The following is a 15,670-nucleotide window of genomic DNA, read 5'->3' as shown; positions in this document are numbered from 1 at the left end:
TGGAACCGGTGTCTGATACGCATATCTCTTTGACCCCTATACCATACATGGCATAAGTCTTACGATATGACTTGTGCACACTTAGCTCGTATTCTTGACTATCCTGATATCGTATGAGAAGGGGGAAGTGATGGGAACGCGTACCTTTGTCTGTGAGCCATTGACGATTGAAAGATCCTGGTCTCACCGATAACTCCGGAGCTCGCAGTTTGGCTTATTAGCCACCTCATTCATCGCTCCCCGGGACAGATTCGAGTCGTCGCATCCGTCGTACCCACATTATAATACATCAGTCACATCCGAATGGTGCACCTGATATTCAGCTGCCGTCCTGCGCACATTTGCCAAAATTATATTTGGGATCCACGCACAGAATATCTATCCAATCCGACTTCGATTCTGGATGTATCATTGTTCTGTGATTTTGCAAAATCTTCCCAGCGCATGGCCTGGGAAGTCGGAGATATGCCCTGCAAGGGGCACAGTCAGGTCACGTTATCCTGAAATTGAAGTTGTCGGGCATTTAGCTACAAAGGCTACAACCGCCAGCAAAGCTACAGGTGTCATTGGCTTATTAAAGGTGGGCGTTGGGCGGTTGGTTCCTTGCATTAGCGAGGAGATGTGGACAGCCGCCCCGCGTAGTTTTGTTGATTTTAATTGTATCTAGAGAGAAGAGTTGCGCTCCTTTTGTGTGGATGATCTAATTCGACTCCAAGGCTTGGGGGCCGAGACTTTTCGGTTCAACCGCCCGAATATAGTCAACGTCAAGACGCTCCGGATTGCTATTGGGGGTGACAAAGGTTTCTGGGTTTTATTTGGCCATTGAAAATAGCCAAATGTCTCAAATATCTCCCTCCGTATGTACAATTAGCGGCCTATTTGCCTCATTTCCTTATATAAAGGTAGTCGGTTTCCCTTCCATATCAATTCTGCATCACACAATTATACCTCTTTCATCCCGTAGAATAATCACTCAATTACATTCTCTATCCTTTGTTCTATCCTATTTCATCTGCTTTTATCGCTAAGCCGCTGGGTTGTCGAGTTCTATGTACTCCTTGGTGATGCTGTTGGGGCTCACTGGTTCTACTAACGCAAGTCAGGGGTCTCGTACACCTACATAATTTTCTCAATGTCACCTCTCAAGAACAACAAATCTCTCCACAACACTCTTTTATTTTTCTATTTTTTAATTATATATATATCAGTATCTCGTCTTCCCCTGATAATTCCAATCTGTTTCCTCTGACAAATCTCTCAAAGAAGGCAAAAGAGACCAAAAACCCTAAACTCAACTGAGACCATTTCACTGTTTTCTCATTTACCACAGCAATTCACATAATTCTTCAAAGATACGCAAGGAAAAGCAAAGACGCAATATACCCTGCTACCGGAAAGACAACGCCCAGAGCATACAAATGGAACTAGAGAAAAACAGTGTGTTTAGGAATGACGGTATAGCTTCAGCTTGAGAGATTGATTTCGAAAAGGGGCAATGACCGCAGATGCAGAGGAGATTTTGCGGTGTGTAGTTAAAACATGGCAGTGGTATGAAATGGCAACATTAATGGGCAAATAGATAAACTGTCATAGTCAGAAAAATCTGTCAAGTGCATGAGAAAGCCACATGAAACAGGAGAGGAGGAGGAAGTGGAAGAAAGTACAACGTTTTTTCAAAATAATCAAAAAAAAAAAAAAAAAAAAAGCATGTCTCGACCAAAGCCTTTTCTTTTGCGAAAAAATATTTGTTGGGAGACGGTGGTAGTTATCCTTTTCCTCCCCCCCTTTTCATCATGCTTCCGACAAGCGGGAGAAAGAAAATACGGTGCAGCAGGTGGGAGATAGTGGTGTATGAAAGGGGGAAGCGGGGAATAGATGGAAATAAGAAGAAAGAAAAGAAGAAATACATAAAGGGAATTGACAAATCGAGATAATAGTGGATAAAAAGAAAAGAAATGAAATGGAAATAATGTACAGAGGGTGCACAAGATATTGCAGGTGATAAAAACAGATAAAAACAGATTGATAGGACTATGGGAAAGGAAGATGGAATAAGGAGATGGATTATTTTTCCTGCTTCCAAGTTTTCCTACCCATTTTCGACCATGGGACCAGTGCGGTCATGGTGTAGGGATACATTATAATATACATGATAAGATAGGTAAAAGGGGTGTCGTCAGGTTGACCGTGGAGATCGGATGGCGAGGAGCAGGAGTGGTGAAGTGATTTGAGATTGAGAGGGGTGGATCGTTTGCATGGGATGGGATGAGGTGAGTTGAGTTGAGATGGAGTGGTCCGGAGTGGAGTGGAAGGTCCCTTAGATGTATGTATGTACGGTCATGATCCGATCCGATCCATTAAACTTAGCGGGAGAAGGGCGACTTGGAGGCATTCGTAAGGTCATCCTGATACATAGATATAGTTAGCATTGGACATCTACTATTACATTAAATATCCATGGTGACTGCCACCCCTAAAAAAAATTCACCATCCAAAGATTCATGAAAAAGCATCAAAAACTATTAAACACCCAAAACTCACCATATGATTACACATAGCCACAAACAGATCGAAAAACAACTTGCCCCCCTCCTCCATCTCCATCTGCATGGTCCCACTGCGCTTGAAAGTCGATCGACTCCGAATAATCAGCGCGAGATAATGTGCTCGCAGCTTCGAGTCGTTATCGGGCGTGTTTGCATAGGCGTAGCGGGCACTGGATAGGATCGTGCTGCACTGAACGGCGACCTGGAGACCCTGTTTACGCAGCGCGAGGCGCTTGAGGTCGTCCAGGCCGTATTTTTCGGCGGCGCAGCTACATGGATATAGTTGTTAGCTAGGGACAGGAACACAAAATACACACACACACACACACACATATATATATATATATGGCTAGGATACTCACTAAACGGCTGTATCCTTCAGAATAACACTCCCATCCACCTGACATACAATCGTCGACTCGATTCCCTGCTGCTGCATCCTCCCTGAGGCGTTGTTGCTAGCTCCATTCTCCAGCTCCCACAAATCTCGACGCTTATTGTGCAGGAGGCGCGGGTAGTAGTCGCCCTTGTACAGGTACTCGAGGATGCAGGAGAGGATTTCCGGCTGTTCGTCTGGGAGGTTTATGCGTTTGGAGTGGGATTCGAGGAATTGGCGGCGACAGCAGGTGGCGAAGAAGGAGGAGATGCAGAGGACGTCTTGGTGGGCGGCAAAGAGGCGCTGGTCGGGGCCGACGCAGAGGGTGATTATGGCGGAGGATAGGTGGCTGGATGGAGAGGAAAAGGGGTGTTAAGGGTAATGGGTAATGGGCATTTGGATAAAGAGGCACAAATCACAAGACTTACGGGCTTACTGGGGGGCTGCTGCTGCTGCTGCTCTCTAGGTTTTGAGATGTGCTTTCTGCCCGTCTGACGCTTGTTGAGGGATCTCTGAAGGACCTCTTTGATGATCGAGAGGAGGAGGATTTACCGGCTCGATATTTGGAGGAGAAACTTTCTCGACGATGGCTCTGGGAGGATCGTCTGATAAACATGGTGCCCTGGCTGGATGTGTGTTGTGTTTTTCTGTGGAGGGGGGATTATATATGTCTCTTCTGGATGTTCCCGTTTTCTGGCTTTCTATTCTTTCTACTTATTCTCTCTTTTAATACCTGTCTTTCCTCCAGAGAAAGGAAGCAGAAAGACAAGACCAGAGAACAGCCAGACTTTAAAGATATATCTCTCTGTCTTGTTTGCCTGGCATCTACTGGAGACAGCGAGGGGAAGAGGAGAAGAGGAGAAAGGAGGCGAAAGGAGGCGAAAGGGAAAAAGAATGAAAATTTTTCTCCCCAGTCAGCCTGGAGGGTGCAGAGGGATGTTATATAGGGATATGCATTGCACAGTAATAGGAGTAATCTGGAGTAATACGGGTGCACTGTCCCCAGGCCTAAACTTCCTGGCTATGTATTATTCCTAACTAAAATATTTTCTCACATATGACAGGCAGTCGCCCCAAATCAAATGGGGGAAACTGAGCCGCAGACGACGCCGAATGCGTGCTCCAAAGAATCCATACCATTCACCATCCTCACCTCCTCATCTCTCTGTTCCCGTCTTCCCTGAGTGTGTCTGTATGGGCTGTGTCTGCCGTGAGGCAGCGTTCTGTGTCCGCAACAATGTGATAGCGGGCGACGCGGCTTGCGCTAGGGCGACGTGTAAAGTGGGAACGCGATTTCAGGTGACTCACACGCAGTCACGTGGACACCATTGAGCAACTAATTTCAGCGCTAACGGCATCCCACAGCCAATCAGAGGCGGGACCAGTCCACACCCTTCCCCACAGAGGGCTTGGCATCAGAAGCGGAAGGAGCTCCTTGGGGTTGATCAGGGGTAATGCCCAGTTATGGCAGGTATTGGACAGGCATTGGAAGGGGCTGTACGGAGTCATGCTGGTACCATACCACAGCGACGCTAAGCTGGTGGGGGGAATATATTAATATGTGATGTATCAGTGTATCAAGAGACAAGGAGCAAATATGAAAGCCGGAAGTGGGAACCCGCAGAAATGGATTAACAGAGAGGAGGAGAGCTAATTAGCCAGAATATGTCAGAGACAGGCAGGCAGACAAAACTCTCTACAAAAGCCTGTGCCGAATACATGTACTTACCGACCATGGACCTCCTGGGCTTGGGCACGATCTGCAAGGAACCAGCTGCTGTATCGTACATATCATGATACCTATCGATGCAATCCTCCCCCCCCCACAACAGCCAGTCAAAGAAAGAAAATGCAACATCCATTATCATACCCATGAGACAGACAGACAGACCATGAAGCCATGGGAACAATCCCAGAACTTCGGTTGCCAGGATATCCAAGCTTGGCCTGCAGCTAGAAACCAGCTTGCCCAAAGCAGGAGGAGACAGGGATGGATTGGGGGGGGGGGAAAAAAAAAGAAAGAAAGAAAGAAAGAAAAGAGGTTGACGGTGAATACATGATGGTCTCGTTCATTTCTTTACTACTGATTATGACCCATTACTACTCCAGACTTGCATTTATTTGCGGTTCCACGCTTTGTAGAGGCATTGTTTATTCATACAATATGTCAGGGCAAAAAGGAGAGAAAGAAAGAAAGAAACATGCCTGGATGTAAAATAGCATTAACTCAATGCTTTGGAGTTTTAAATGACAGATGCCACCAATACATGGAGGGCCTGGCTCCGTACTTATTGGTAGATATACTATTTACTTTCGGTACCACATTCGAGTAATTCGGGTGTGTCGCATCTTCTTTTGTAGTTGGAAAATCCCATACATAAGAGCTTCTGAAGTTGGTGGGCCTGGCAGCGACGAAGTTAGGCAACGAGAGTCATCTGGGTGAAATCGTGGAAGGAAACTTACAGCCGGGAACATATATGTCAACTGGCACTATCCTATCACAGCCTCTTGTGACTGAGTAGCTGTAATGGTAGTAGCCACCTCCATTTGCACAGCTTCCCATGCTGATAACCCAGCGAGGATCAGGCATCTGATCATAAACCTGCCTTAATGCCGGTGCCATTTTGTTGGTCAACGTTCCGGCCACGATCATCACATCCGATTGTCGCGGAGAGGCTCGGAAAATAATACCCAGTCGATCCTGGTCATAGCGAGGAGTCGACAAATGCATCATCTCCACGGCACAGCAAGCTAGCCCGAAAGTCATTGGCCATAACGAGCTCTGCCGTGCCCAATTGGTGACCTGGTCGAGGGTTGTCCTGTGCAGATGATAAAATATTAGCCCAATCTCAGGCACAAGGAGAGATCAGAGAGAAGTTCGGAGTTGCCATACAATGCGAATTGCATCGCGCCACCCTTCTTCTCCTGGCTCGGTAGAGGAACTTCTCTTCGCGGTTTGCCTGTTGCTGTAAGTTGAGAACTGGCATGTTCTTGTCTTGCAACGGCTGTCGAGGCATTGCGAGTTGAAAATAAAGCACCGGGATAGATGGAATGCCGCAGGACGGAAGTTGAGATTGGAGAGGCAACTTCACATAGATGAAGATTAGAAGGCGAACTTTTGACTTGGATGATTTTGGGGACACTTACTGCACGGCGCTGCCCGCACTGACGCCTGCTTTAGTGAAAGCATTGTCAAAATGTATTTACCCTGCCTGAGGAAATGCAGGTCAAGGGAATTCTGTCAAGGCGGGTGCTGCGGGATAATTCATAGAGAGAGAGACCTAGGTATTCCATAGGATGCCGTTGGTGCAAGTTCCTACAGGTAGAGAGGAGATAAAGAGGGCTTAGCGCCGTATGAAAGGCGGAGGTACTGGTAATTACGAAGTCACATTACATTACATTACATGCGGTACTGTGTATTGAGTGAGTATGTACAGTACAGGACCTCTGGATCGAAGCACCCAAACCTGAAACATCTCATTTCAGCAGCGATACAGTTGTTATGGTAATATATTTAGTGAGGGAATGACGCAAGATCAAAAGAGGTAATTAATTAGAGAAGTTTCATTGAAAACTCCAATTTCCATCTTCCATCTTCCATCCATCAATAAACCTTGGACATGCTTATGTACTGTATGGTGCTATACACTTCTTCGTACTCTGCGAAGTCCTCAAGATAGTGTCAAGAAATCCATTGGAGTCATGTTCACAGCATACAAATAAATAAACAGCAAACCAGAATCAAAAGAGAGGATGGGCTCACCCTCCATCGCTTGCATCGGCATAATTGGAAAATTTGTAAGAATCTGATACCTGTCCACTGTCACCTGCGGGTATGAATTTTTTTTTTTTTTTTTTTTTTTTTTTGGCTGACAGCTTGATGATGCAGAACGACCCTCTCCATATTTCAATATTCTCACCCCATGAAGCCTCCAGGCTCGAGCTCTCATTTCTCTTAAACTCATGTCTCGACCTCTTTGAGATACGCCGGAAGCACACCTCGGTTGATCAGGATTTGGGTTTGTTGCATGCCTTTGACGAACGATTCGCGGCCTATGGCTGGCTCACAAACACCGATGTGAAATTTTTAATAATCGTGGATATGGGCGCGCAACCCGTATCGGGAAGGGATGAGAAGAAAGTCCCACCCCTTGTTGGCCTTCGCGATTCAGATTTGAAGCCGGCAAGTTAATAATACCTCCACACATTTACACAGCCTGCTAATGTTCCTAAACCAGACTTTCCGGGCATTGCAGTCAGCATATATTAAGCTGCTGCAAAATCCCTTCTACCAGGCCAATGATGGCACTACACCTTTAGGGAGAACCACCATGTTTACCTCAGAACATTTGAAAACGGCAAATAATAAATTTGTTCAAGAAATTCATCATATTGGTGAATCTTGGTCTGTTGATACTAAAGGTGATTAAGTTAATTAAGTATATTATTTTATTTATTATTTTATTATTATTCTTCATTTTAAGTGTATGCAGTCAAAGACTGTGAGATCTATCTAGTTAAACTAAAATTTAACTATTTTATAAATTTGATATATATTAACTATAAATAAAATATGAAGAATTTCATTCAAAAATAATATAGTATTTAAATAGACTTGTAGTAAAAAGTCAAAAATTATATAAAATTAGTATAGTGAAAAATTAGCAGAAATAGAAAAAAAAATTAAATTAAAAATAAAATAATAAAAAATTAAAGAAATAGAAAAAATTATAATATTAAAAAAAAATTTAAAAAAATAATAAAAAGAAAAGTAATAATAAATAAAAAAATATATAAAAAATAAAATAATATCTAAATTTTGATATCAATTAATAATATAATATAAATAAAAAAAATTATTTTTCAAGATAATTTTTATTTTTAAAATAAAATTTATTAAAATTTTTTATTTTAATATTAAAAAAAATATATTTAATAAATTAATAAAGAATTTTTAATTTTTTATAAAATTTAAAATAATTATATTTAATTTTAATTAATATTATTTTATTAATACTATTTTATTTTATATATAATATAAAATATATATAAATTATAAATAATATAAAAAGTAATTATAATAATATAAATATAAATTATATAATTAAAAATTAAAATTTTTTTATATTAATTATATTAATAAATTTAGTTATATTATTTTATATTATTTTTTTAAAATAATTTATATATAAATATAAATTTATAATTAAAATTAATATTTTTAAAAACTATTTTTATAATTTTAATAATTTTTATATTTATTATTATTATTATATTATATATATTTTTCAATATATTATGATTTAATTTAAAGTTAAGATGATAATAAAAAATTTAATTTATCTATTTAACAAGATATCTGCAATGAGAATACTAAACTGAAAATTAAAATATGAAATGAATAAATAGCTGAATATGAAGAGATGATTAAAAATTAAATTCAATCAATTTTTCAAAGTAGAATGAAGTGTCATAGCTTCAATCTAGATGCAGATGAACAAATATTTAATTATCAATTAAATAAATTATCTGAGTATATACTAAGATGATTTCTAAAAGATGAGTTTAGAGAAAACTCTATTTATATAGCTTTTTTCTTAGTACAGTTGTCATGTGATTGCCATGTTTATATGTTATTCATATGTGAGGTAATTATGAGGTTAATTGCTATGCTGATGCCTAGACAGTTTGTGATTACTGTGTTTAAACAGTTGCAATTATCATTATCTCAGTCTTATACTATTGAAAAGACTAAAGAGCCTATTCTATATCATCACATTACTTCATCTTGAGATTTAGACATGTTTTCATGCTAGTAGATTATCATTTACTTTATTTGCTAGATAGTCATTCTTTTCTCAAATCTTCAGTCATTTACTCAATTGCTTTGAGAAACTCTGCTTTTGTTGAATTTGCAGTATGAAATTCTCAAATCAAATATAAAGATTTTTTTAGATTTTGTACTGAATACCATATTGAATCATCATCAAATTTTAGTTATTTTACTTAATATTAAAGCTTCTCATAAGAGATTCAGCTTATTAGAATATTCTCAACTTCTCATTTATTTTCATTCTGTATCTTGATTGAATTTGATATCTCATTTAGTTGTCTCAGTAGAGAATCATTCATAGCTTTTCATAGTTTATCAGAAAAGAATATAAGGTGAATTTTTATGTTGTTTGATAGTCTTAGTCTATAGCTGTTGTCAACACTCTCAATTATCTCAAAGAAGCTCTTATTTTGCTCTGTGAGCTTTCTGCTAGAGTGTTAAATTCTATAGTTCTTAAGTGACAGAAAGACTTTATCTTCTATTTCAAAGTTTAATTTCTAACAGTGCTTGTTGATTTGTGATTTCATGATCTCTTGTGTCTTTTTCATATTATCAGCTGTCTGCTTTCAGATCTTCTTCATTTGAATAACATATTGCTGAGCATCTTTTTGATTGAGTTTCTCTTCTCTAGATTGTATTCTTGATAGTGACTTTCAATCAAAGAACATTTAAAATTTATATTCATAAGCGGTTTGAAAGAGTATCATCTCAGTTGATTCATTCATCAGAACTTTATCTATATAGTTTATCATTAATAATCACTTATCTCAGTTGTTTTGATAGTAGTTTATATATGAATAAAGCTTGATCATTAGATATTGATTGACAATCTCAGTCTAACTATTTGTTTACACATGATGAGCTGATGATAGCTTTAGTTTAACTCTTAATCATTTGATGAACTCACTTCAGATGTCTGAAATAAATTGTGATTTACAATCTAACACAATTAAATCTGATGATTTATAATACTTATAATAATGCTTCAAGAACAGTATTATCAGCTCTTTGACATCTGTCTTTCTTATGATAAAAATAAATACAGACTTCTTGCTTAGTTAACATACAATTATTAATATTATACCATGACCTCTTTTTGTCATAGAATCATTTATGAAGTTCATAGAGATGTATTGTCAGACTTTATCTAAGATTAATAGTGACTTCAGCAGCTCTAAAGTTCTATCACAGAAGATTTTCATTCATCAATATATTAAGTAATTTTTTATATACTGGTCAACATTCTTGATTCAGTTATTTTAATAGTATCTTATCTTTACTCGTGAGTGTAGCTTTTCCTTCTCAGAATGCATTGTTGATGACTATTCATAAATCTTCTTTAGAAGATATATCTGAAAAGTAGAATTTTTCTCAATTAATATCATTAAATGCTTTTCAAAATATAAAAGTTCATCTGTTAGTTCTTAGTGCTATTCTTCTCATTGTACATTATCATATCATAATTTCACTGATTCTGTCTTTTTATTTCTTGTTTTAACTTCATCAAAAATATACTTATTTATATCTATAGTTTTTATTTTAATAAATTTCTTGATGATTTTGAGATTTAATTATTTTAACTTGAGAAACAATTGTATTTAAATATTTTTACTGTCTTTATGAACCTCTGACTGACTCAGCATATTTGCTAATATATTCTAACATCTGAGTTAATATTGAATTAGAAAGTAGAATTAGAAGAGAAACTCTGCTCATTGTATTTATTAGATATTGAGATTCTTAGTTGTCATAAAGTATTCAAAAATCTGATAATCAGTTAGAATCTTGAATTTTTCTATTCTCTGAAGGTTTTTCAACTCAGTTTATCATTCTGTCAATGCTTTCACAATTGCTAGCATCTTCTTATCATGAATTTCATAGTTTCTCTTTACTTTACTCATAAAAGCTGAGTAAAAGATAATAAAATATCACTATTCATTTTCATACAGCTGAGATAAGACGTCAGCTATAGCATTATCTGACATATTCATCTTCATCTGTATTTCTCAATTTGAGTTATAATGATAGTGCACTGAAGCTTCAGACAGAGCTCTATTTATTTGATCAAAGCTATGCTGACAGATTTTATTTTACTTGAAAGATTGATTCTTTTGAATGAGCTTAAATAATAATCTTATAATTCAGCTGTATTTTTTGATAAAATATCAATAGAAGTTGTAGAATCTCAAGAAGAATTAGACTCTTTTGATTATACTAGATACTACTTATTGTGATATCACTGTAATTTTTTCTAAATTCACTTTGATCTTTTGATCAGTTATAATAAAATTCAATATTTTATCTGTTGAACATGAAACTTACATTTTGAGATGCTTGTCTGTAGTTCAGCTTCTCATAATCTGATTAATATCTTCTTGATATACTTCTTGTATTCTCTTAAGATTTTACTATAAATCAGCAGATCATTTATAAAAGCAGTTATAAACTAATTCAAATAGTTAAAGAAAATAGTATTCATAAAGTGCTAAAAGATCACTGAGTTATTGCTTAAATCAAAGAGTATAATCTTATATTTATAGATTTTATAATGTGTTCTAAAGACTGTCAAATTCTCAGTCTCAAAGTGTATATGTATTCAATAAAAGTCTTGATGAATATTCAATTTGATAAAGAATTTAACTTTATTTAATCACTTTATAAGCTCATCAACTAGTGAAATCAGGTATCAGTCCTTCTTCAAGATTGCATTAAACTGGTGATAATTTACATAAAATCTCAGCTTATCTGCTATATAAGCTATAAGAATTAAAAATATAAAGAAAAAAATCACTGATAAGATAAAACTCTTCTTTAAATTATTCTCAAAATACTATTTGACTATCTCAAGCTCTTTCAGACTTATTCAATATAATAATATATGACTAAAAACTTTATTCAGATCTACTTCTTTTTCAAATTTAATCTTATAATTCACTTTTTTTCAGAAGAGTGATAATTGATCAGAGACTATCTTTAAAAAAATATTATAAAATTTCTAGTAGTTTTCTAGTAGTTATTTATTAATTATCTTTTTATTTTTTATTTTTACATCAATAATGATCTTTTTCTTCTCAATAATTCTATTTATTTCACAGAGACTTGAAATAAAAATCTCTAATTTCTTGCTTTTTTTATAATGATAAAAGATCACTCTCTCAATGAACATCATTTCTTACTATTTGTATGATTTATTTCTTTATTGAGCTCTCATAAGTTTTTCTGTAATCTTCTACTTGAATTTTTTATTGATAAATCTGTTATAGTAATTTGCATCTTATTGATACTCTGACTTCATCACTAATTTCTTTAAAATCTTTCTTAAGATTATTATATTACATTCTTTTGATATATTATTTGTAAATATCTGCATACTTGATCATACTAAATATTGATTTTTTATATCTAGTCAGATCTCTTACTTTATCAGTCAGAACTATTTTAGAATCACATCAGTACTTCTCAAATCTGTCATTAGCATCAGCATGTTAAGAAATTTTTGTTTATTTACTTATAAATGCAGTGAAATGACTTCTATAATTGAAGTTTCTCTCTGATCATTGAATTTTACAATTTGATGATTTTTTTTCAGCTTCTTGAGATTTACTTCTAAGACTTTGATACATTTGCATATAAAGCTTATATCAATAAAAATACAGCAATTTGCTTCAGAATCTACTAGTACTTTTATAGAAATAGTATATTTATTAAAAACTATTTTGATATATACAGTAAAAAAATTTTCACTTATCAACTGATTTATATTCAAAGTTTCTAGTGCAACTATATTATCTGAGAAGAAGATTTCTCTTAGATTTAATTTTTTTCTAACTCAGTGATAGTAGTTTCAATAGTCACTTTCTTTAGTTCTATCTCTTGCATATATAGATAATGTCATACTATATGATCTTTGCTTCAGCAATTAAAGTATTTTATATTCTTTTTTCAATTTTTATTTTTTAATTTATTTTCAATTATCTGTGTTAATATGACTAAAGTTTCTTCATAACTGATTCAGATTATTGAAGTCTCTTTATGACTGAGTAGTTGTCAGTTATTTTAACTAGATATGCTTTTAACATAATGAGTAGTTTAGATACAAATATATTGAACTTCATGAAAGATATTGTAATTAATGCAAACAGCTACAATTATACATTGAAGATCAAAGAAGATATTATGAAGAAAGTTTACTTTATAATCTTTATTATGAACCTGAGCTTCATTCATCAGATGCAAGAACTTAGTCACAACTATATAATAATTATTTTTATTTTTTATTATTAGTTGTTGATATTTCATCTTTGCATTCTTAATTTTATTAATATTTTTATATATTTCTTATAGATATTTGAATAATTTCTTAGCTATTTTAAACTTCTTAGAATGATCTTTCTTTACTGTTAAAGTTAAATATCTAACAGCTTCTCTTTCAGTTCAGTTTTCAATATAAATAATATAGCTTTTCTCAGTTGAAAAGTGATTCATATTGACAGCTAGCTTGTATTTCATTCAAAAGAGTCAGTTTTCAAATATCAGTTCTTTCTTATTGATGAGATGCTTAGAGTCATCAAGTTTGACTGATTATTGTATCTGTTGAGTATTCATCAGTCTGGTTTAAGACATTAAAAAGTTCATAGTCTGCTGTAAGATATTTTATTCCTCTATCAAGTTATTCACTTGCTGATTAAGTTTACTCATTTACTTTCTTTGCTTATCTTGTTCTGCTCTAATTATTTCTAAAATATCTTTTGTCTTATTTATGAGATCAGCAATCTCTTGATATATTTGATCTGAATTTTCTTCAATTGACTTAAAAAATTATTCCTTTATTATGAGATTTCTTAATCTCATATTTCTTTTAATCAGATTCATCATATCTTAGTCTAATCTTCATAGATGATTAGACTTTTTAACTACTTTTGACATCTTAGCAATATTTTCAAAGGTTTAAAATAAAAGTTAGCAAAGATTCTCAGAGGTTTTTCATCTAAAAAATCTACTTTAAAAAAAGTAAAAAAGTTATTGATCTTAATATTTTGTCACAGCTTCAATCTAGATGCAGATGAACAGTTGTTCAATTACTAATTAAATAAACTATGTAAGTGTATATTAAAATGATTTTTAGAAGATAAGTTCAGAGAAAACTCTGTTTATATTATTCTTTTCTTAGCATAGTTGTCATGTGATTGTCACATTTACATGTTATTTGTATGTGAGATAATTGTGAGATTGATTGCTATGCTAATGTTTAAACAGTTTGTGATTTCTATGTCTAAACAGTTATAATTATCATTTATCTTAGTCTTATACTATTGAGAAAACTATTAAGCTCATTCTACATCATCATATAACTTTAATTTAAAATAATTAAAAATAATTTATATAATTCTTCTACTTTCTTTATTATATTTTATTATATAATTTAATAAAAAAATTATATAAATTATGTATAATTTATTTTAAAACTTAAAATAATAACTTTCTTTCTATATTTTAAAGTTGAATAATATTATTTAAAGTTCTTTTAATCTGAGTTATTTTTTTTAAATATAAGTTTTAAAATTAAGTTTAAAGTTTAAAGTTTAATTAAATTTTAAATTATTTTATAGAGTTTTTTAATTTTATAACTTTATTTTAAAGAATAATAATTTTATTTTTTTTTATTTTTCTAAAATAAAAATAATTTTATTTAATTTTTTATATTAAATTAAATTAGATTAATATTTTTTAAATTTTTATTTATATAACTTTTTCTATATTTTTCTATATTTTTATATAAATTTAAATTTAATAATAAAATTAATATTATTAATATAGTTAGAAGATTTTATTATATAAAATTTTACTATTAAATAACTTTATATATAAAGTAAATAAAATAAATAAAACTGAAAATTTTCAATAAATTTTTACTTTAATATTAAAATTTTTATTTTAATATATTAAATAAAAATTTATTACTTTTTTATTATATAATATATAATTTATTTTTTAAAATATAATTAAAAGTATTTTTTATATCAATAAAAATAGTAATTACTATTAAATTATTATTTATAATTATTTAAATATTATAAATTATTGATAAAATTATATTTATAATTAAATTTTATTTTTTACTTTTTATCTAATTATTATATAATAGATAAATAGTAATAATAAGAAAAAAAGTCTAAAATTAGTTATTTTTTTAGAATTTTTCTCAAATAATTCAGTAAAAATATAATTTTATAAAATTTAAAAATTAAGAGTTTTTTATTAAATTTTATTAAAAAAAATTTTTATAATTTTTTTCTAATAAATTAAATAATATTTATATTTTATAAAAGTAGAAAATAATATAAAAAAATTTTCTTTTAATTTAAAATATATTTTTTATATTATTAAATAATTTATAAAATAAAATTAAATTTAAAAGCTATTTTAATAAAATTAATAAAAATTACTATTATTACTTTATTTTTAATAAAATTAAACTATTTTCACATTATTTTATTATTATAATATTCTTTATAAAAGTATATTTTTTAAACTTTAATGATAATATAAATAAAATATTATTAAATATTTAATATTTTTCTTAAAAGTATTAATAGTATATTTTTATTTAAAATTTATATTTTAATATAAAAAATTTTACTATATTTTTACATTTAATATAATAAAAAATTAAAAATATATTTTTTTTATTTTTAAGAAAGTTATTTTAATATTTAATTTTAAACTTTTTAATACTATAAAAGTAATTATTTTTAATATCTTTATATATTTATAAGATATTTAATTTTTTTTTAAAGTTTTTTTAACTCTAGTTAAACTTTTTTACATTTATCAGCTAAAATTTAAAATTATTAGAACTTAAAAATATTTCAAATTAATAGTTTTATTGATATTATTTGTGAATATGTGATAATA

General features: G+C 32.0%; 4 protein-coding genes across 4 annotated transcripts; 1 reads left to right on the top strand and 3 right to left on the bottom strand.

Annotated features, from left to right (window-relative positions):
• Nucleotides 1-2,363: 2,363 nt before the first annotated feature.
• Nucleotides 2,364-3,538, bottom strand: PAAG_00950 (hypothetical protein; the record flags this gene model as incomplete). The annotated part of the gene is made up of 4 exons (XM_002797045.1): nt 2,364-2,405; nt 2,542-2,815; nt 2,909-3,271; nt 3,351-3,538. The coding sequence occupies 4 exons, from the start codon at nt 3,536-3,538 to the stop codon at nt 2,364-2,366; spliced, it is 867 nt and encodes a 288-aa protein (XP_002797091.1).
• Nucleotides 3,539-4,000: 462 nt separating this feature from the next.
• On the bottom strand, nt 4,001-4,431 carry PAAG_00949 (hypothetical protein; the record flags this gene model as incomplete). The annotated part of the gene is made up of 2 exons (XM_002797044.2): nt 4,001-4,186; nt 4,276-4,431. 2 exons carry the CDS (start codon nt 4,429-4,431, stop codon nt 4,001-4,003), a joined length of 342 nt encoding a protein of 113 aa, XP_002797090.2.
• A 798-nt stretch (nt 4,432-5,229) lies between these two features.
• Nucleotides 5,230-6,112, bottom strand: PAAG_00948 (NADH dehydrogenase iron-sulfur protein; the record flags this gene model as incomplete). Its single annotated transcript, XM_002797043.2, has 4 exons — nt 5,230-5,324; nt 5,386-5,741; nt 5,816-6,008; nt 6,070-6,112. The coding sequence occupies 4 exons, from the start codon at nt 6,110-6,112 to the stop codon at nt 5,230-5,232; spliced, it is 687 nt and encodes a 228-aa protein (XP_002797089.1).
• Nucleotides 6,113-6,675: 563 nt separating this feature from the next.
• On the top strand, nt 6,676-7,352 carry PAAG_00947 (hypothetical protein; the record flags this gene model as incomplete). The annotated part of the gene is made up of 3 exons (XM_015844191.1): nt 6,676-6,720; nt 6,812-7,075; nt 7,161-7,352. 3 exons carry the CDS (start codon nt 6,676-6,678, stop codon nt 7,350-7,352), a joined length of 501 nt encoding a protein of 166 aa, XP_015700972.1.
• Nucleotides 7,353-15,670: the final 8,318 nt, after the last annotated feature.

Source organism: Paracoccidioides lutzii, assembly GCF_000150705.2.
Source record: "Paracoccidioides lutzii Pb01 unplaced genomic scaffold supercont2.2, whole genome shotgun sequence".
In the NCBI taxonomy this organism is placed as follows: domain Eukaryota; kingdom Fungi; phylum Ascomycota; class Eurotiomycetes; order Onygenales; family Ajellomycetaceae; genus Paracoccidioides; species Paracoccidioides lutzii.
Note: the sequence above shows the minus strand (reverse complement) of the source record. Positions and strands in the feature narration are given on the sequence as shown.